General features: G+C 44.2%; 1 protein-coding gene across 2 annotated transcripts in view; it reads right to left on the bottom strand.

Moving 5' to 3' along the window:
• The window catches only part of ETV6 (ETS variant transcription factor 6), a 252,415-nt gene that overhangs the window by 3,447 nt on the left and 228,398 nt on the right, over nucleotides 1-20,570 (bottom strand). For both annotated transcript variants that reach the window (XM_030214955.1, XM_030214957.1), the window contains 2 exons: nucleotides 6,235-6,377; nucleotides 1,301-1,401 (listed from right to left, as the gene is read on the bottom strand). In XM_030214955.1, the coding sequence (XP_030070815.1) occupies nucleotides 1,301-1,401; nucleotides 6,235-6,377 (244 nt within the window). The remainder of the gene's footprint in view (nucleotides 1-1,300; nucleotides 1,402-6,234; nucleotides 6,378-20,570) is intronic.

Raw genomic sequence — 20,570 nt, 5'->3', positions numbered from 1 at the left:
CCACTATCTTACCCTTTATCCTGCATCTCTCTCCCTCTCCATCGACCCCAGATCCAGCATTAGCCTGCGGGGCCGACTCAGGCAGTGAAGGTGCATTGCTAATGCACCGGCAAAAATGCTGAGGTATATCAGAGAGGATGGGCTTGGGGGGGGGGGGAAGTTGCCAGGCAACAGGAGGGGCATGCTGGATACAGGGGCAGGAGAGAGGTGAGCAAGGTTGCTGCTACTGAATTATTTTGGTGGGCCTGAGCTACCCAGGCCCACCTGTAGCTATGCCAGTGGTAAGATGTAGGATATAGTCAAGTGCTTTGAAAAAAAAAAGGCATGTACTTTGAACTGCTACAGTGAAAGCAGCACAGTCTCTTTGAGAGTCTTTTGCTATAACGAAGTGCAACTAATTTTATTACATTTTTTTTAAAGAAACGTTTTATCAAGTTTCTACCTGATGGAATCTGACAGAGTGGAGTACTATGGATTATATACACAAAATTATTTCCTGTCTCTCTTTCCAGAGCATTTCAAAAGTGACAGAATCACTCTCAGAGACTACATTGGGGTTAAATGACCACAACAGAGGTTTTTGGTTAGGTCCCTGTCCTATTTTCGGATCTAAGGGCTCCAGAGATGAACAAACACTTTGCAAGAATGTGGCTGAAGGGATCATCAATGGTGACTACCTTCTGTGCTGCTCTGAATATCTCTTTTGCAGATGTGCCAAATATTTTAGACACCATGAATATATCTCAAGTATCCCCTTCAATAGCATTTATTTGGCAAAATCCTAACCTATTAGCCATCCAGAGTCCAAAATCTAGGTGAACTGAGCCACACACTCTGCTACAAGGTTTTGATATAACATCTGCTTTCAACCCCTCGTCTACCCCCATGATGATGAATGAACAATGGCCCGAGACCACCAGCTAATCTCTTGCTGTTTCTATTTAGTTAGAGACACTCTATGGAAGATGCCTTTGGCCATGTTCCAATCCTAGCTCTGTCTTCCCAAAACTAATGAACTCTGTGGCATCTTTCACATAGGACTCATTAGCATGGATTTTCCTGCATCAGAGAACAATGCTAAGGTCAACAAGAGATAGTCCAAAGTGCCCTCCTCAGAAATTTTACTGGAGTTTCAGAAACATCCCGAGAAGGATCCTACCATCTATGTTGGATAACAGACACTAAAATGTAAATAATAGCAGGCAACTTCCTCTCCCCTCTCCTCCCCTAAACAACAGGAAGAAAAAATAATATTAAAAAAAAAAGAAGAAGAGGCACTTAAGGAGAAAGAGGAGACTACCTGAACAAAAGCCTTTGTCCTGGCTCCTTCCGGATGATGTTCAGTTTATAGTAATGGCGTAATGCTCTTGACATTTTCTCATAGGTCATGTTTGTTCTGTTCTGTTTATTCAAAAAGAAGAGACACAGATTTTTATGTCATTAAGAATAAAGACTTTTAAAGAGACTAAAGCTAACTAGAATCATTTTATGGTTTCATATATCACTCTACTATATTAATGAATACACATACTCGCTGGATACACTGGGGTTGATTTTTAAAGGGTTTAAGATCCTAACTTTAAGCATTAGGCTCCTAAATTAGCTTCTTTCAAAATTTACTAGAACTGATATCCTAAATTTATGCCCCTAGTTTCACTAAGGGGGTCTTTTACTAAAGCTTAGCTGGAGTTATCCGCAGCAGGGCCCATACGAATAAAATGGGCCCTGCTGCAGATAACTCCAGCTAAGCTTTAGTAAAAGACCCCCTAAGTACCTAAATTTAGGATCCTAAAAAGTGGGAGGTTGATTTTAGCATGGGGGAAAAAGTTAATATTGCTGTTCAACACTATGCATTTAAATTGCACTTCTAAATCTAGGCAAATGAATGGCAGGCCTAAATTTAAAAGCCCAACTTTTAATCTCTGAAATTAAGCTGACCTATCTGTTGAAAACTTAGGTTTCTAAATGGGGATGAAAATACAGGACAAATTTAGCCACCTAGCTTAGGACCCTAAATGTTTTTTAAATAGTAGGCCCACAGCTGCTAGTGTTCACAGTAGGAAGGTATCAGAGAGTGAGTACCAGTTTTAGGGGCTTTTTTTTTACTAAAGGGCGTTAGAATCTGAGCTTAGGTCGTATTAATGAGGTACTTTCCTGCACACTAAGCCCAGATTCAGTGCAGCAGTATTTAGGGTTTTTTTTAACAATTTTGCAGGTTCTATGCTAATTCTTCCATTAGCACATGTGACTTGCAAAAAATTAACATGGGAGCACTTACCGCCTCCAACTTAGGAGGAGCTAAATGCTCCCATGAGCTAATGCGCTAGCTAGTTAACACTTCCACGATTATTCTCGCCCTATGGCACACCCCCTCTAAAAATATTTTTTAAAAAACAGCTAACACGATAACATGCAAAATGCGGAACCCTGTTTTTCATGCAATAAGTGCGCAGTGGGGCTTAACGCCCCTTAGTGAGTCATTTACTAAAAACATGTAGTATCTACCTCAAGGTGCATGTGAATAAAATAGGCCCTCTGACAGAGATGGAGGAGCATATTCAGTATGATGTCTAAATCTGAATTTGAATGTTGTCCAGTTCTCTAGGTTCCCAGGCTGCAGGAGCGTAGCCACAGGTGGGCTCGGGAGGTTCCCAGTCTTGGCTCAGGCCCATCCAAAAATTCTTATGGCTGGCGGGGATCCCCAAGCCCCACCAGCTGAAGATGTCCTTCGGCAGCCAGAACAAGTGATTTTCCTACCTGCTTCGGCTGGCGGTGTTTTCCACACATTGCTGTAGTACCAACCCCCACCCTGCGCATGCCTGAAAACCGAGCATGTGCAGGAGGGGAGAGGTCAGCAGGGTGGCAATGGGTGGAAAGTGATGCTGGCTGTAGCAGGACAATCACTTGTTCTGGCCGCCGGGGCTTGGGGATCCCCCGTCACCTCAGGTATTTATTTTATTCTTTGTGTCAGTGGTGCAGGGCAGGGGCAGAAAGCACACGCAGAGGGGGGGATTGTATGCCCACCCAGTTTGGGTACAGGCCCACCCAGAATACTGTATCTGGCTACGCTATTGCCAGGCTGCTGCAATAACCATTAGGCTACTCTTCCATTCTGAGAATCTTAAAACCAAGGGCAAATGGCATCATGTTCTGACTGAACTTTGATCTTCTATAGCTAATAGGAGCAATTTTCGAACAGCCCATGTGTTTACAAAGTCCACAGGTGAGATGAGTTTGTTCTTGAAAGCAAGCACAAATTAGGGGCATACCTAGCAGCTGCTGGTTTGTGTGGGTAGCCAAAGAAGGTAAAATGCTATATATATTTCAAAAATGCCATGTTACACCTACAGCTAAATTTATAAAGTTTATTCAGCATGTAAATATTAATTTAAATGTATAGGGTTTGGTTGTTTTTTTTTTTTAAATAAAACCACACTATCACATACACGGAGAGAGTGCACTTACTTCTAAGTGATCTGCATGTAGACATTCCTGTGGCCTATTCTGGGTGGAAAAGAGGTGGAGCCCCTGCAGTGCTGTACGTGTAAGGTGTACACACATTTTAATCCTTTTTGTAGCATGTGTAAATTTAAGCATGAGCCTTTGTGTGCTACTGAGACTGGTTCTGGGCGCCTACCTTATAAAGGTAAATGGAGGGGCATTTTTTGAAAGAACATCCATCAGAATTATGCCTGGAATAGACTTCCTGAGCCGTTACGTCAAGCTCCATCCCTGGCCGCCTTCAAATCCAGGCTAAAGGCCTATCTGTTTGATGCTGCTTTTGACTCCTAACTTGCCACTTGTTTGTAACCTTTATCTTGTCTTCCTCTCTTCAATAGTCCCTTATCCTTATGTGTCCTGTCTGTCCTACCCTTATCCCTTATTGGTCCTGTCTGTCTGTCTTGATTTAGATTGTAAGCTCTTTGGAGCAGGGACTGTCTTTTCTTCATGTTCAATTGTGAAGCGCTGCGTACGACTGGTAGCGCTATAGAAATGATATGTAGTAGTAGTAGAATTGTAGGAGTGGCCTAGTGGTTCGGGTGGTGGACTTTGGTACTGAGGAACTGAGTTCAATTCCCACTTCAGGCACAGGCAGCTCCTTGTGACTCTGGGCAAGTCACTTAATCCTTCATTGCCCCAGGTACAAATAAGTACCTGTATACAATATGTCAGCCACATTGAGCCTGCCATGAGTGGGAAAGCACGGGGTACAAATGTAACAAAAATAAAAAAAACAGCCATTTTTGAGCAGGAAAGACATCAACATTTCCTGTTCAAAAATACATGAAGAGGATGTTCTTGTGCTGAAAAAGTCCAAAATGAAACATCCAAAATATAAACCCCAAAAGAGCAGGCACATAAACCTTTGTCTGGCATCCATTGTACAAAAATGGCCACACAGATGTCCCCCTTAGAGCAGAGGGGCGGCCTAGTGGTCAGTGAAGTGGACTTTAAACAACAGGACCCAGGTACAAATTCTACCTTAATTCCTTTACATATTTTTATGAGCCCTGCAGGAACTTATAAAAACCTACTGTACCTAAAGCTACTCCACTATAATCGCCATCACGCTTGCAGGTGTCAAATAAATTCAGGTGCAGTAGGAGTTTCTATGTTCCAGGAGGGCTCACAAATTTGTACAGAATAAAAGTCATGGGATAGGAGGCAATGTCCTTCTGGATTAGGAATTGGATATTGGACAGAAAACAGAGGGAAGGGTTAAATGGGCCATTTTTCTCAACGAAGGAGGATGAACAGTGATGTTATTTAACATATTTATAAATGATTTGGAAATCGGAATGACAAGTGAGGTGATTAAGGGCCCTGTTTACTAAGCAGCATTATAGGCACGTTAATGTTTTTAACGCGCGTCAACCATGTATGTGCCCACAATATCCCTATAGGCGCCTACATGGTTAGCGCGCGTACTACCTGTAGGCACGCTAAAAACACTAATGCACCTTAGTAAACAGAGCCCTAAATTTGCAGATGTCACAAAACTGTTCAAATAGTCAAAACACATGTGGATTGAGAAAAATTGAAGGAAGACCTTACGAAACTGGAAGACTGGGCATCCAAATGGCAGATGAAATTTAATGTGGACAAAGCAAAGTGGTGCACTTTGGGAAGAATAATCCAAATCATAATTACACGATGCTAGGATCCACCTTAGGAGTAAGCACTCTAGAAAAAGATCTAGGTGTCATTGTAGACAACAGACTGAAATCTTCTGCCCAGTGTGTGGCGGCGGCCAACGAAGTAAACAGGTTGCGAAGAATTAATAGGAAAGGGATGCAAAATAAGACCAAGAATATTATAATGTCTCTGTATCGCTCTGTGGTGCAACCTCATCTTGAGTACTGCATTCAGTTTTGGTTGCCGTATCTCAAAAAGGCTATAGTGGAATTAAAAAAGGTTCAAAGAAGAGCAATCAAAATAATAAAGGGGATGGAACTCCTCCAATATTAGGAAAGACTAAATAGATAGATTAGGGTTCTTTAGCTTGGAAAAGAGATGGCTAAGGGGGGAGATGACTGAGGTCTACAAAATCCTGAGTGATGTAGCACAGGTAGAAATGAATGTATTTTTTCACTCTTTGAAAAAGTACAAAGATCAGAGGACACTCAATTAAACTACATGAAAATATTTTTAAAACAAACAGGAGGAAAGCTCTGGAGCTTGTTGCCGGATGTGGTAACAGAGGTTAGTGTACCTGAGTTTAAAAAAGGTTGGACAAGTTCCTGGAGAAAATCTGTCATTGAGATGGACATGGGGAAGCCACTGCTTGCCCTGGGATTGGTGGCATAGAACGTTGCTACTCTTTGGGATTCTGTCAGGTACTTGTGACCTGGATTGGCCACTGCTAGAAGAAGGATACTGGGCTAGATGGACCATTGCTTCCAGTAGGGGGTGGTGCTTCTATATTGTGTTTTCAATCACTAGAGACATGCAGGTTCCCTAGAGTTCTGCAGAACTTGCCTGTCCTTTGCTACTAAAAATGTAATGGTGAAATAGCACCCTCCACTAGCAGAGCGAGGGAAAAGTGCCTGCCATATTTATGTTGCGAGTCCAGGAAAGTTTCTTCTGTGTAGTGTACGAATAGGTGATGCTAATTTTTACAAACATGATTCTAGTTACTGTACAGTAACTCCCACTGAAGTGCCGGGGTGAGTTGGACAATGCTCCACAGAGCCCAGCATCCTGTTTCAGAGAGAGATCACCGTTTTACATTACCTTGTGGTTACCCCAGAGTCGTGCCAGCCCATTTGGGTCTACAATTCGAAAGACTTTGGATTCTTTGTCCTCCCATCGGATAAAAGTTTCGTACCGGCTGTCAGAGAGCAGCTGATAGACATAATCCCACAGCAGCCTGCAGTCTGGGGAAGAAAGACAAGGGGGTAAGGTTCAAAATTCCTTCCCCAGTAGAGTTCAATAATACCCATCTCAAATAAGCTAATTAGCAGAATCCCTTCCAGACATGTTTATCATGCCTGAGACCAACTGGAATGAAATTGAAATGTCTGCTGACCAGTTCACGGCTGTATTTAGGGTCAAACATCAGCGGTTTTAATTTTGGTAACTTGCTGTGATTAGCTGTATGTTGACAGTGCAACCCTACTGCCAAAAGGTTCGCATTTCTTTTGGAAGAGAAAGGGGTACCCTGAGAGCGTCTCAAACGCCTTCTCCTTGGAAAACCTTTTTTTTCCACAGAGGAAAATTGTGTCCCATCACAGGTCTCCTGCTTCAGGTCATATGCCTTTAATACAGTTATAAAAAGGCAAATGCACCCTGCCTCCACCAGCACAGGAACTAGATGGTGCAAAATAAAGCGTGAAGTGGCAGAAAGGCTGAATGTGTTATAGCAAAGGTTGTTAATCTTTCATCCACACAAACATTCTCAGTGTAATTCGAGAACAGAGCATCTACTAAAAGCAGCATTTAAGGCACCTACATGAAGCCTATTTTACAAAGAAAAGAAGATTCACCATCAAAATATACAGTATTAAGCAATGCAAATACTTTTACGCTGCTCGCAGTTTTACAAGAGGTCAATTATACGTGAATGTTACCACATATATGTATTACTGCACCCCAGGGAGGTGCCTAAAAATAACAATCCTTACAAAATTACCCCATCTGTGTATACTATCGTTATCCAGAAATACAAGAGGAGTGGAAAATAGACCAGGCTGACCAGAAAAAAAGGTGTAGACTTCAATCAGTGGTAAAACAGAAGACTCGACACAGTACCATGTTTAGGCCGTGGGCCTGCTCAGGAGTCTTTCAAACGACCTTCATGTAAAAATCCGTAGGTTCCGAGTAAAATAAGCTATTGCTGCTCCTATGGATTTTTACATGAAGACCATTTAAAAAGACCATTTTTTCTCTCCATCTTCCTGAACTAACGGTTATTGACCATTTGATGTTTTTACATATTTTATATAAAGACTCCTGAAGCAGGCCCACAGCTGAAACAGGGTTCTGTGTCGAGTCTTCATTAATAAACTGTTTTACCACCGAATGAAGTCTATTTCTTATTACTCTTGTATTTCTGTCATTTCTTCATGGGAATTCAGTGTTCCTCTGCCTTGGCGGAGCTCCACTGAACCTACTATTACACAGTAGATGACGGCAGAGAAAGACCTGCACGGTCCATCCAGTCTGCCCAACAAGATAAACTCATATGGGCTACTTTTTGTGACCTTGATTTGTATCTGCCGTTTTCAGGTCATAGACCGTAGAAGTCTGCCCAGCACTAGCCCCGCCTCCCACCACACATACATCTTGTCGTCTCTGACAATAAACATAAAGATGGCTTGTTAAAAGCATTTTCTATCTTTTACATAGTCAAGAACAAAAGTATACTTCTTCAGAGCTTGAAGGCTAAATACATATTTATTATTTTGCTCACACCTTTTCCAGTACTAGCTCAAGGTGAGTTACATTCAGGTACACTGGATATTTCTCTGTCCCAGGAAGGCTCACAATCTAAGTTTGTACCTGAGACAATGGAGGGTTAAGTGACTTGCCCAAGGTCACAAGGAGCAGCAGCAGGATTTGAACCGGCCACCTTTGGATTGCAAGACCAGTGCTCTAACCACTAGGCCACTCCTTCACACAGCCTCCACTTCTCCATCACATTAGTTATCTGCAACAGGCCTGATATTCAGACCGCAGGAGTTAGCTGGGCTGGCTCCCATGGTTAGTGCTGAGCCTGGATATTCAATGCCAGGCCATTTCCGGTGAATGGCATTGAATATTCGGCTGTTTTTTGGCTGGTTTCAACTTAACCAGCCAAGCCGATATTCAGCGCTGGCTGGTTAAGTTGAAAATGGCCAAAGACTGGCCTGCTATTTCAGCGGCCAAATTTAGCCGGCGATGCGCTGAATATTAGCGGATAGCCGGTTATAGTAACATAGTAGATGACGGCAGAAAAAGACCTGCACGGTCCATCCAGTCTGCCCAACAAGATAATTCATATGTGCTACTTTTTGTGTATACCCTACTTTGATTTGTACCTGTGCTCTTCAGGGCACAGACCGTATTGCACAATATAACCAGTTACCTGTTAAGCACTAGCTGGCAATATTCAGCAGGAGATAACCAACCGGTTAAATGGTTTTAAATATTGGGCGGATTGAGTATTCCTGAGATGCCTGCATACATTTCACCTAATAATGCTACTAATTTTCATATTGGCCCTCAATTTACAAGGTCCATTCATGTCTGATATATGCGTAAACCGGCACTTAAATGTTTATCTTGCATAAATGTCAAAGTCCCCATTATGCAAAGCTGGGATATACAAGTGCATGCAAATGGCAAGGGGGGGAGGTGTGATCTGGGTATATCTTGGGTGGATATGGCAGGTTCATTGATGTTTATTCCCAAATTCAGAAGAGGCTTAAATGTCTATGTCCAAAAAGATCAACATTGGGAGTTACACCTGCTGCCAAGAACTTTAAAGATTTGATAAATAGCTACTATTAAGCAGCATTCCGCTTGAGGGACTGGGGGTTATTTTTCGAAAGTTGCAAAGATAACCAGTTATGTGCTGGCTTTGAACCTGTCGATATTTTATGGTTATTTTTCTGAAAAGGATGTTTATGCTACACACACCAACACATAAATATCCGTTTCTCTTATATTTTACAACAGGCTCTACATCAGCAGATTCTGTTCTAAAATACTGGTGAAACTTGAGACTCCCTGTCCTGCAAGACTCAGTTCCAACTTCCGACATGTCTAAAATGAGGCTGATTTTGAATATCATGAAAATCCAATCAGTTAGTGGGCCTTGAGGACCTAAATTATACACCTTTGATCTATGTCAAGGAAGTGTGTGATTGTGATCAGTTGTGTATGCTCAATATGGGGATGGGGGGGGGGGGGTCTGAGCCCAAGGTGTGTGTGTGGGGGGGGGGGGGGGTGACAAAATTTTGCCAAGCCTTCCCCAACTTTCTAGCCCCACCCAGGACCCCCCAAATACCTGAGATGGTGGGGTTCCCAAAGCATGCTTAGCTGCAAATCAAGATATGATATAAAGATTGGAGTGGAGGAGTGGCCTAGTGGTTAGAGCACTGGTCTTGCAATCCAGAGGTGGCTGGGTCAAATCCTGCTGCTCCTTGTGAGCTTGGGCAAGTCACTTAACCCTCCATTGCCTCAGGTACAATCATAGATTGTAAGCCCTCCTGGTACAGAGAAATATCCAGTGTACCTGAATGTAACTCACCATGAGCTACTACTGAAAAAGGTGTGAGCAAAATCTAAATAAATATTTGAGATTATACATGGAATGTTGCTACTATTTGAGATTCTACATGGAATGGTGGTACTATTTGAGATTCTGTTGCTACTATTTGAGATTCTACATAGAGTATTGCTAGTGGAGGAGTGGCCTAGTGGTTAGAGCACTGGTCTTGTAATCCAGAGGTGGCCAGTTCAAATCCCACTGCTGCTCCTTGTGATCTTGGTCAAGGTCACTTAACTCTCCATTGCCTCAGGTACAAACTTAGATTGTGAGCCCTCCTGGGACAGAGAAATATCCAGCGTACCTGAATGTAACTCACCTTGAGCTACTACAGAAAAAAAGGTGTGAGCAAAATCGAATAAGATATGCTTTGTAGCTGGGGGCTTTGTGGATAATTTTCAAAAGGAAAATAGATAGTAGTTCCCCTATGAAAATTGACCACAGGCACAAAGCAGCTGTGGAGTTTTTTATGTGGGCGAAAACTCAATGGGAAACATTCCTTGTAGATTTGAACATCTTATTGACCTATGTTGTTTTCTTGCTGTCACCTCTCCTTGTCCCTGGGAACACCTCTCCTGAATCAGGGTAGAACATGCACACAGGAGAAGTCAGTCCATACTTTTAGCCAGGCCTTGGTTCCTTTAGGCCAGTGTTTCCCAAGTCTGGTCCTGGAGTACTCCTTGGCAGTCAGGGTTTCAGGATATCCACAATGAATATGCATGAAAGAGATTTGCATATAATGGAAGCAGTACATGCAAATCAAATTCATGCATATTCATTGTGGATATCCTGAAAACCTGACTGGCAAGCGGTACTCCAGGACTGGACTTGGGAAACACTGCTTTAGGCTTCCAAGTCAATTAGAACCAGTCAAAACATGAGCTATGACACTATATCCCAGATCGCCAAAAATTGGGTGCTGAGATGCATGCGGAACTTAATTTATTTATTTGTTGCATTTGTATCCCACATTTTCCCACCTCTTTGCTGGCTCAATGTGGCTTACATAGTACCATAAACGGTATTAACCGATTCCGGTGTGAGCAAATACAAGGTGTGAACAATATATGAAGGTGATATTATAGTAGAATGAGGTACATGTGTGAAAGAGATAGTTGGGGAGAACTTGGGGGGGGAGGGGAGAGGAAGAGTTGGGATATGTCCATTATGGTTAATTAATGAGCCAATCACAATCAATAATTGGATGCTAACAATTACTGACGTTAATTGGCATTAATTAGGATTTGCATGCGCATCTGCCAGCGCACTATTCTATAACTTGGGGTGCCTAAATCCCATAGTGTACAACCCAAAAGGGGGTGTGGAAATGGGAGGGGCATGGGCAGGTCAGGGGTGCTCCAAAAAGTTGGGCGCAGTGTTATAAAACAGTGCCATTTACACGTTCAAATGCCATGAGTTGGGTGTCGGTATTTATATTGGGTTTCAGCTGGCGTAAATGCTAATGCCCAAATGTGGGGGTGGGAATCGGCGCTACGCACTATTCTATTGAGGACACTCAACCTGGAGCTCCCTTTATAGAATAGCTCAGCGCCGATTTTTAAGTGCTATTTACTAGGTCTGGCCCTAAAAATCTTCAAAGAGTGACCTGATCTTTTCCCCCACTTTTCTCCCTTCCCCTATCTCGGCTATTCATTGCAGCGACAGTCCTCTGGCTGAGAAACATGGCCTATGGTTCCCTGAGGAAGTCAACAGAAGCGAGGAAAGTAGAGGAGTGGCCTATTCATTAGAGTTATTTAGATCAATGATCTCGGTGGCGACTCTTTCACATAAGCTACCAGCTCATGACTTGCCTACCTCTCCATCGGTCACAGGAAATCTTTTAATGCAGGCTCTATTTTATTTAGGGGCCCTTTTACGAAGCGGCAGTAAACCCAATGCGGGCTTACCGCTCCGCTAAAGGGGAAGTACTGTGGGGCTACCGCAGCAGCCCGGCACTAGCTCCCTCCCCCAAGACGAGCTATTTCCGGCACTGGAAAAATATTTCAATGTTTGTAGTGCCGTGTGTACCCGGTGGTAATCGGGCAGTGCCGTGTGCTGTCCGGTTAGTGCCGGGTTAGTGTGGGAGCCCTTACCGCCACCTCAATGGGTGGTGATAAGTGCTCCCCCTGAAATGGCCGCATGGCAAGTGGTTCACTTGCCGCATGGCCACTTCTTTAAGAAAACGGAAACTTGCCTTTTACCCGCTTAGGTAAAAGGGGGTCTCGACCCACGTCAAAAACGCACACCGATGACGCAGCATCGTAAAAGGACCCCTTAACATATAAACACTTTACTCCTGCTCTCATATTTTTTAAGCACCACGTCAAAACTATTCAGCTACTTAGCTTTTATAGCAGCTAAATAGTTTTAACTTGGTGATTAAAAAAATGTGAGAGAAGGAGTAAAGTGTTTATATATTACATAAAATAGAGCCTGCATTAAAAGATTTCCTATGACTGATGGAGGTAGGCGAGTCATGAACTGGTAGCTCATGTGAAAAGAGTCACTGCTGAGGTCATTGATCTAATTACCTTTCATTGCCTGAGTGCTGAGCGTTTGAGTGGGTTTGAAACCAAAGCTCCCGCTCTTGAAAGTTGATGTGTTTGACTATTAATTAGAGTAGCAGGGTGAGAAGGAAGCTCAGGGTCAAATCTCACTTTTAAGTGATTCATAACATTTTAAAATCATAAAGTAGTTACAAAGATAAGAAGAAATAAAAATATAATGAACAAATAACAAAAATATAGACATAGTAGGAAATACTCTATTTTATTATTTCTTTGTAATGACCTCGAGTGAATCACTTAACCCTCCAGTGCCTCAGATACAAACTTATGATTGTAAGCCCTCCAGGTTCAGGGAAATGAAACTCACCTTGAGCTACAACTGAAAAAGGCCTGAGCCAAAATCCAAAGTAAATACGGGGACTGGTATTCAGCAGGACTTACCCAGACAGGCAGGCCCAGTGTTTACACAGGCTGGGTCCGAGGGCAGAAATTTGGAAGGGGGCCCAAAGGTCATCATCAGGTTGTATCTCGATTAGATTTAGGCAGGCTTGGGCAACTGCCCTGTTTCTACCCCTTTAACACTGGCCCTGTGGATAAGAAGCTCCTACCAGGGTAAGTCCTGCTGACTGGGTCATACCTGGATTTTCAGTGGCATGTACCTGAAATATACAACTGAAAACTTGTCAGACTACCTTGGTACTATCCAGGCAGGCCAGGGCAGTCTGGGAATAAAGTCTGGGTAGAGCCAGGAGTTGTCCATTTATTGCCAATATTCACTCTGCTAACTGGGGGGTCCTTTTACTAAGGTGCACTGAACAATGGCTTGCGGTAGTGAAGGGATGAGTTTTGGGCATGCGCCAATCCATTTTTCATGCCCTGTTAAAAAAGGTCTTTTAAAAATTTTTGATGAAAATGGACATGCGGCAAAATCAAAATTGCCACGCGTGCGTCCATTTTGGGTCTACAACCGTACCGCCAGTCACTGACCTAGCGTTAAAGACTCATGCAGTAAATCGGGCAGTAATGACCTATGCACATCAAATGCCGCTTGGCGCGTGTCTGATACAGAAGCCAGAAAATGAAAATTATTTTTTAGATGCAAGTATTGGACGCGCACCAAAAATGAAATTACTGTAAGAGCCATGCGGTAGCCAGGAAGTAACTCCATTCTGGCACGCATTGGGCACGCGTAGATGCTTACACGGCTTAGTAAAAGGGCCCCTGGATGATTATCTGGATGAAGTTAGGACAGCAAAAAGGCTATCCCTGCTTTATCCTGGTACTGATCTGAATATCACTGATTCTCACATAAATGCCCACCTTTTTGATGCTGCTTTTAACTCCTAACCCTTATTCACTTGTTCAGAACCCTTATTTTATCATCCTCACCTTAATATTCCCTTATCTCTTGTTTGTCCTGTTTGCCTGTCCTAATTAGATTGTAAGGTCTGTCAAGCAGGGACTGTCTCTTCATGTTCAAGTGTACAGCGCTGCGTACGTCTAGTAGCGCTTTAGAAATGATAAGTAGTAGTAGTAGTATTATACCCAAATATTCAGTGCCATTATCTGCGTATGACCTGGCGCCAGATATCCAGGTATATGAAGCCTGCAGCAGCCGGAATATAAAAAAATACACGGACTGCCACAGACTGAATATTAACTCAAAACTGTATAACGTGCAAACCTTCATACTCAAGGCTGTATATCAAATTCATGACCTTTTACTCTTTACCCTATCACAGGAAAAGCCGTGTGATGAGTTAACATTTGGAGGGAGGAGTGGCCTAATGATTAGTGCAGTGGGCTTTGATCCTGGCAACCTGGGTTTGATTCCCACTGCAGCTCCTTGTGACCAACAGGCTCATTTTCAAAAGAGAAGGATGTCCATCTTTCAACATAAATCGGAAGATGGGCGTCCTTCTCACAGAGACATCCAAATCGGTATAATCGAAACCCAATTTTGGATGTCTCCAACTGCAGTCTGTTGCAAGGACGTTCAAATTTCAAGGGGGTGTGTCAGAGGCATAGCAAAGGCGGGATTTGGGCGTGCCTAACACTTGGAAATCTTTGACCCATAATCGAAAAAAGCAAGGATGTCCCTGACAAACACTTGGACATTTTCACCTGGACATGTTTTTGTTTTGTTTTTTTACGAAGGCACAAAAAGGTGCCCGAAATGACCAGATGACCACCGGAGGGAATCGGGGATGACCTCCCGTTACTCCCCCTGTGGTCACTAACCCCTTCCCACCCTCAAAAAACATCTTTAAAAATATTACGTGCCAGCCTCAGATGTCATACTCAGGTCCGTGACAGCGCATGCAGGTCCCTGGAGCAGTTTTAGTGGGTGCAGTGCACTTCAGACAGGCGGACCCAGGCCCATACCCCCCTACCTGTTACGTTTGTGGAGGAAATAGCGAACCCTCCAAAATCTATCACAAACCCTCTGTATCCACATATAGGTGCCCCCCTTCACCCGTAAGGGCTATGGTAGTGGTGTACAGTTGGGGGTAGTGGGTTTAGGGGGTTTAGCACACATGGTAAGGGATCTATGTACCTGGGAGCAATTTATGAAATCCACTGCAGTGCCCCCTAGGGTGCCCGATTGGTGTCCTGGCATGTCAGGGGGACCAGTGCACTACAAATGCTGGCTCCTCCCACGTCCAAATGGCTTGCATTGGGACGTTTTTGACACGGACGTCTTTGGTTTCGAAAATCGCCAAACGTCAAAGACGTCCATCTCTAGGGACGTCCAAATCCAAGGACGTCCTTGGTATTTTCGAAACAAAAGATGGCCACCCATCTTGTTTCGAAAATACAGTTTCCCCCCCCCCCCCCCCCCCCCCCGGATTTGAACGTTTTACAAAGACGTCCAAATCGCAACTTGGACGTTTCTTTCGAAAATGCCCCTCAAAGTCACTTAACCCTCCATTGCCCCAGGTACAAAAACTTAGATTGTGAGCCCTCTAAGGACAGAGAAAATACCTGCATATAATGTGTACAGTGTTATGTATGTTTACTAGCGTTATAGAAATGATTAGTAGTAGTAGTAGTAATAGGAATAACATTACGCTGTGATGATATAAGGCTAAGCAACTAGGTTTAGCGGCCAGAGAGACCTGAATAAATAGGTCTATCTTTGGCCACTATAATTTATTTATTTATTACACTTGTACCCCGCGCTTTCCCGCTCATTGTAGGCTCAATGCGGCTTACATAGTAACAAGAGAATACAATCTGTGGTATCAAAATCAACAAAGGAGGTATATGGTTTCCAGTATCATCTCTATGCTAATGACACCCAACTGTATCTCTCCACACCAGACATCACCGCGGAGACCCAGGCAAAGGTATAGGCCTGCTTATCCGACATTGCTGCCTGGATGTCCAACCGCCACCTGAAACTGAACATGTCCAAGACCGAGCTTATCGTCTTTCCACCAAAACCCACTTCTCCTCTTCCTCCACTTTCTATCTCAGTTGATAACACCCTCATCCTCCCCGTCTCATCTGCCCGCAACCTCGGAGTCATCTTTGACTCCTCTCTCTCCTTCTCTGCGCATATCCAGCAGATAGCCAAGACCTGTCACTTCTTCCTCTTTAACATCAGCAAAATTCGCCCTTTCCTCTCTGAACACACCACCCGAACTCTCGTCCACGCTCTCATTACCTCTCGCCTGGACTACTGCAACTTACTCCTCACCGGCCTCCCACTTAGCCATCTATCCCCCCTTCAATCTGTTCAGAACTCTGCTGCACGTCTCATATTCCGCCAGAACCGATATACTCATATCACCCCTCTCCTCAGGTCACTTCACTGGCTTCCGATCAGATACCGCATTCAATTCAAGCTTCTCCTTCTTACCTACAAATGCACTCAGTCTGCTTCCCCTCACTATCTTTCTATCCTCATCTCCCCTTACGTTCCCGCCCGTAACCTCCGTTCACAGGATAAATCCCTCCTCTCAGTACCCTTCTCCACCACTGCCAACTCCAGGCTCCGCTCATTCTGCCTCGCCTCACCCTATGCTTGGAACAACCTTCCTGAACCCTTACGCCAAGCCCCCTCCCTGCCCATCTTCAAGTCTTTGCTTAAAGCCCACCTCTTCAATGCTGCGTTCGGCACCTAACCCTTACCGTTCAGTGAATCCAGACTGCCCCAATTTGACTGCCCCTATCGGACCGACCGTTCACTTGTCTATTAGATTGTAAGCTCTTTGAGCAGGGACTGTCTCTCTTTGTTAAATTGTACAGCGCTGCGTAACCCTAGTAGCGCTCTAGAAATGTTAAGTAGTAGTAGTATATGGTAGGACAAATGAACAAGGAGTAAATGGGATAATTTAGCCAGTCAGCCAATGAATAGAGGCTTAATCAGTTATGTTCATAGTGGCCCCCCAAAAACAGAAATTCAATGCCCTGTATTGAATTTCCAGGTTCACTGTCGACAGCGGGAGTTATCCGGGCTGTATTTGAAAATGAGCTTGTTTTGTGCAGGCTTAACATATGGCTTGCCTGACTGCAGAGTTACACGCATATGACAGTGGTGGGCAATCTCGGCCCTCAAGGGCTGCAACCCAGTCGAGTTTTCAGGATTTCCCCAATGAACATGCATGAGATCTATCTGCATGAAATGGAGGCAATGCATTGAAATAGATCTCATCCATATTCACTGAGGAAATCCTGAAAACCCGACTGGGCTGCAATAGAGGTGTAATCTGCTAGATTTGTAATATCTCGGTAGGGTTACCATACGTCCGGATTCCCCTGGACGTCCTCTTTTTCAGGTGACTGTCGGGGTCCAGGAGGTTTTTATCAGACTGACCATTTGTCCTGGTTTCTGGGCAGGCGAGCAGGCCTCAGGGTGCCCTCCCCTCACGCACCTTAATGGGCCCTGGTGGTCTAGTGGCTTCTTCGGGGCAGGAAAGAACCCCATTCTTTCCTGCCTGGCGCTGCCGCTGACCCGCTTGCAGCTGGCACCACTTCAAAATGGCTGCCGAGACTTCCGCAGAAGTCTTGCAAGGCCACAGATTGAAGTCTCGGCAGCCATTCTGAAGCAGCACCGGCAGCGAGCGGGTCAGCAGCAGTGCCGGGCAGGAAAAAGTGGGGTTCTTTCCCGCCCCGAAGAGGCCACTAGACCACCAGGGCACAATAAGTTACATGAGGGGAGGGAGAGAAGGTGGATGAAGCTGTGTGGGTGAAGGGAGGAAGGGGGCTACAAAAAGGTGGGAAGAGGGAGGCTGGCAAAAAGATTGGGGAGGGGGATGTACATGGGGGCAGGGAAAGGGGGAATACAGAATATGGATAGCAGGGGATGGAAAGGTGAGGAGAGGGGGATATGCTGCTCATGGATGGGAGGGAAAGGAAAGGAAAGGAAAGGAAAGGAAAGGAAAGGAAAGGAAAGGGGGACATATGCTCATGGATGTTTGCTTTTTTGGAATTGTACATCTTTTCATGTTGTATTTAGCAGAGTACAAAGAAAATGCATTTCTGGTACTTTACCAGTATTTTCACTTACAGCATCCGGCTTTCTTGGGGAGTCAAGGTGACTATGCGGCACAGGGGTGTGGTGTGGGTGGGGTAGGGTGGGGCTGCATTTTATTTTGTGTCCTCTTTTTTTGTCACGGCAAATATGGTAACCCTATATCTCGGCATTCATAACAGATTCACATCTTGCAGTGCCTGCACTCCCAATAACGGTATGAAATATCCCAGCATCAGTATAAATCAGGTTACAAAGAAAACAATATCCGGCTTCAAAGAGCACTGAACATCAGTCAAAAACAGGCTCACAGTTACAGAACAATCCTTTTTACAATGTTTGAGCTCTGCTTTCACCAAAACAATTCACCCAGGAGGAGTGTAAAGAAAAGGCTCTGCCCAGAAAATACAAAGTCCTCACAGCAAACTGGTCTTTCCAGTTTAAGTTACGGTTGAATGCATTCTGCTGAAAGCTGATGTGACTTACTGTCCAGAATATTTATTTATTTATTTATTTATTTATTTGTACATTTATACCCCACTTTTTTCCCCCACATGTGAGCAGGCTCAAAGTGGCTTACAATGTACTGATTAGGCTATCGCCAGACCAGTGGTTAAACGATGACAATTAAATTAGAGTGGATAGAAGAAACAGGGAAGAAGAAAATTGGGAAGGGTAAGAGAGACTAAAATGGTCCCAGGAAATGTTGCTAGGAAGGACTTCAGGTTATATGTTGAATCCTCGGAACAGGTTGAACCGATCGGCTGGAAGAGATGTAAATATCTCAGCTTCCACTCTTCTGGTGAAGTTCTCTTTAAAAAAAATACAGCATAAGGTGCTAAGAAGACTGAGCAGGACCAAGCCCAAAAGGGCCACTCAACCTTTCTGTGGCTATCAGTCTACTGCAGTGTTCATACCAAGCATTTTAAAAATCTCAGCCTATTGCAACTCTTGAGAAAATATCTTTGGGAAACTCCATTTAGCTGTCAAATACAGGTATAAAATAAGCAGACTCATAATGACCGTTTTCATCTCCTTTTTTTTTCCAATTTAAGTTTACAACAAACCAAAGATAAACTTTGTCAAGAAATATGCCAGAAGTAACAACGAAAATAATTAGGGAGACCCCCCCCCCATAAAAGAAAAAGGAGTACAGGCATTAGTCCACAACTTGGGGGGGGGGGGGGGGCGTGAACAATACACAGAACCTGAGAGGAGGTAATACAGGAAAATTTAATATAAACAGTATCTGAACACAACACCTAAAGCTTCAAAGTCCAATATCCATCTTGACCATCACTTAGGAGACCTGCCATCTAAAAAAGAACAAAGCTGTGAAGCAGTGGCATAGCCAAGGGTGGGCCCAGGTGGGCCCAGGCCCATCCACTTTGGGCTCAGGCCCACCCAGTAGCAACATACCTATGATGTGGCTGGCAGGGATCCCCAAGCCCCACTAGCTGAAAACTCCCAACAACTGTCCTGCCTGCATACCTTTTAAGTAGCAGATCTTAGCCTGCAGTGAGCAGCGACTGACACATACTGCTTGCATTGGCCCCACAGCCTTCTCTCTGACGTATTCCCACCTGTGCGGAAACAAGAGGTTGCATCAGAGGGAAGGCTGTGGGGCCAACATGAGCAGTGTGTATTTAGCTGCTGCTCGCTGCAGGTGAAAATCTGCTATTTACAAGGTATGCAGGGGAGGGGGATATTTGAGAGACCATATGGCATGCAGACGAGCGAGGGAGAGACCAAATCACTTGTTGGACAAGGCAGAGTTCTTCTGCCCACCCATCTTGGGCCCAGGCTCACCCAAAATTGGGTGTCTGGCTACGCCCCTGCTGTGAAGGTTCAAAGAAATTAGAAATGGTATTATCTATCTGCAATACACATTTACATGGGAACATTAACTGAAAAAATAGCCCCGAAAGTCAACATGTCCTGCCTCATGGAAAGAAACTTGTTCCTTCTCTCCCACGTCCACCTGGAAACATCAGGAAATATACGTATCTTCTCTCCCAAAAAAAAGTAACTGAGGAGATTTGATGTAAATATAGTCTAAGTAAAGCTTACTTATCTTGAAGAAATACAAAAGAGACCAGGAGGGTAGCTCTAAAGGCCACCTCCTTTTGAGAACTCTCCAGAAGTGCTGTAAAATTCAAGCTATCAGAAGATGATTCTACTGCTACCGGGCCTTCTACTTTCTCCACCCATACTGATGAAACAGGTAAAAAGCAAAGCTTCTGTAGAGGCGGAATTCCTGCCTCAGGATACTTGGAACCCTCCTTTAAGAATCTATAAAAAGTTTCTTGAGGGGAGCAAAGCTTAACAGATAGAAAGTTCAAAAATCTTAGATTCAAAGTTCTAGCTCTATTTTCCAGGTTTTCCAATTTACAATGAACCATATTAGGCCCTTGCAGCAATTTGGATTCCACCTCCCTTACTTGGGATATAGAAGTTTCAAACACCTTAAGTTGATTTTTCTGATGGGTCAGATGAGACTGAACAGTCTCAATCAATGAGGCTCTAGACATTGCGTTGGTGACAAAAGATACACAAACCTTGTGCAGGGACTCCATAGCTGTCCAGATGGATGCCAGAGTTATCCTCGTAGGTCTAACCAGCGGCTATAGAACAGTACTGGGGGGTCAGGCCAGCTCGCCTCCAACACCCCACAACCATGCCAGGTGATAGGTCTTTCCATGTAAATTCAATCCAGCAGCTTCCGAAGTACCTGGGAGATCCGGTTCTCCAGGGGAACCCTCCCCTGAGTACGCAGCTACAATGGGAGCTTGCCCCTCCAAAACCGCTTCAGAGACCATGACTTCCGATGCTC

This window comes from Microcaecilia unicolor, chromosome 9, assembly GCF_901765095.1.
Source record: "Microcaecilia unicolor chromosome 9, aMicUni1.1, whole genome shotgun sequence".
In the NCBI taxonomy this organism is placed as follows: domain Eukaryota; kingdom Metazoa; phylum Chordata; class Amphibia; order Gymnophiona; family Siphonopidae; genus Microcaecilia; species Microcaecilia unicolor.
Note: the sequence above shows the minus strand (reverse complement) of the source record. Positions and strands in the feature narration are given on the sequence as shown.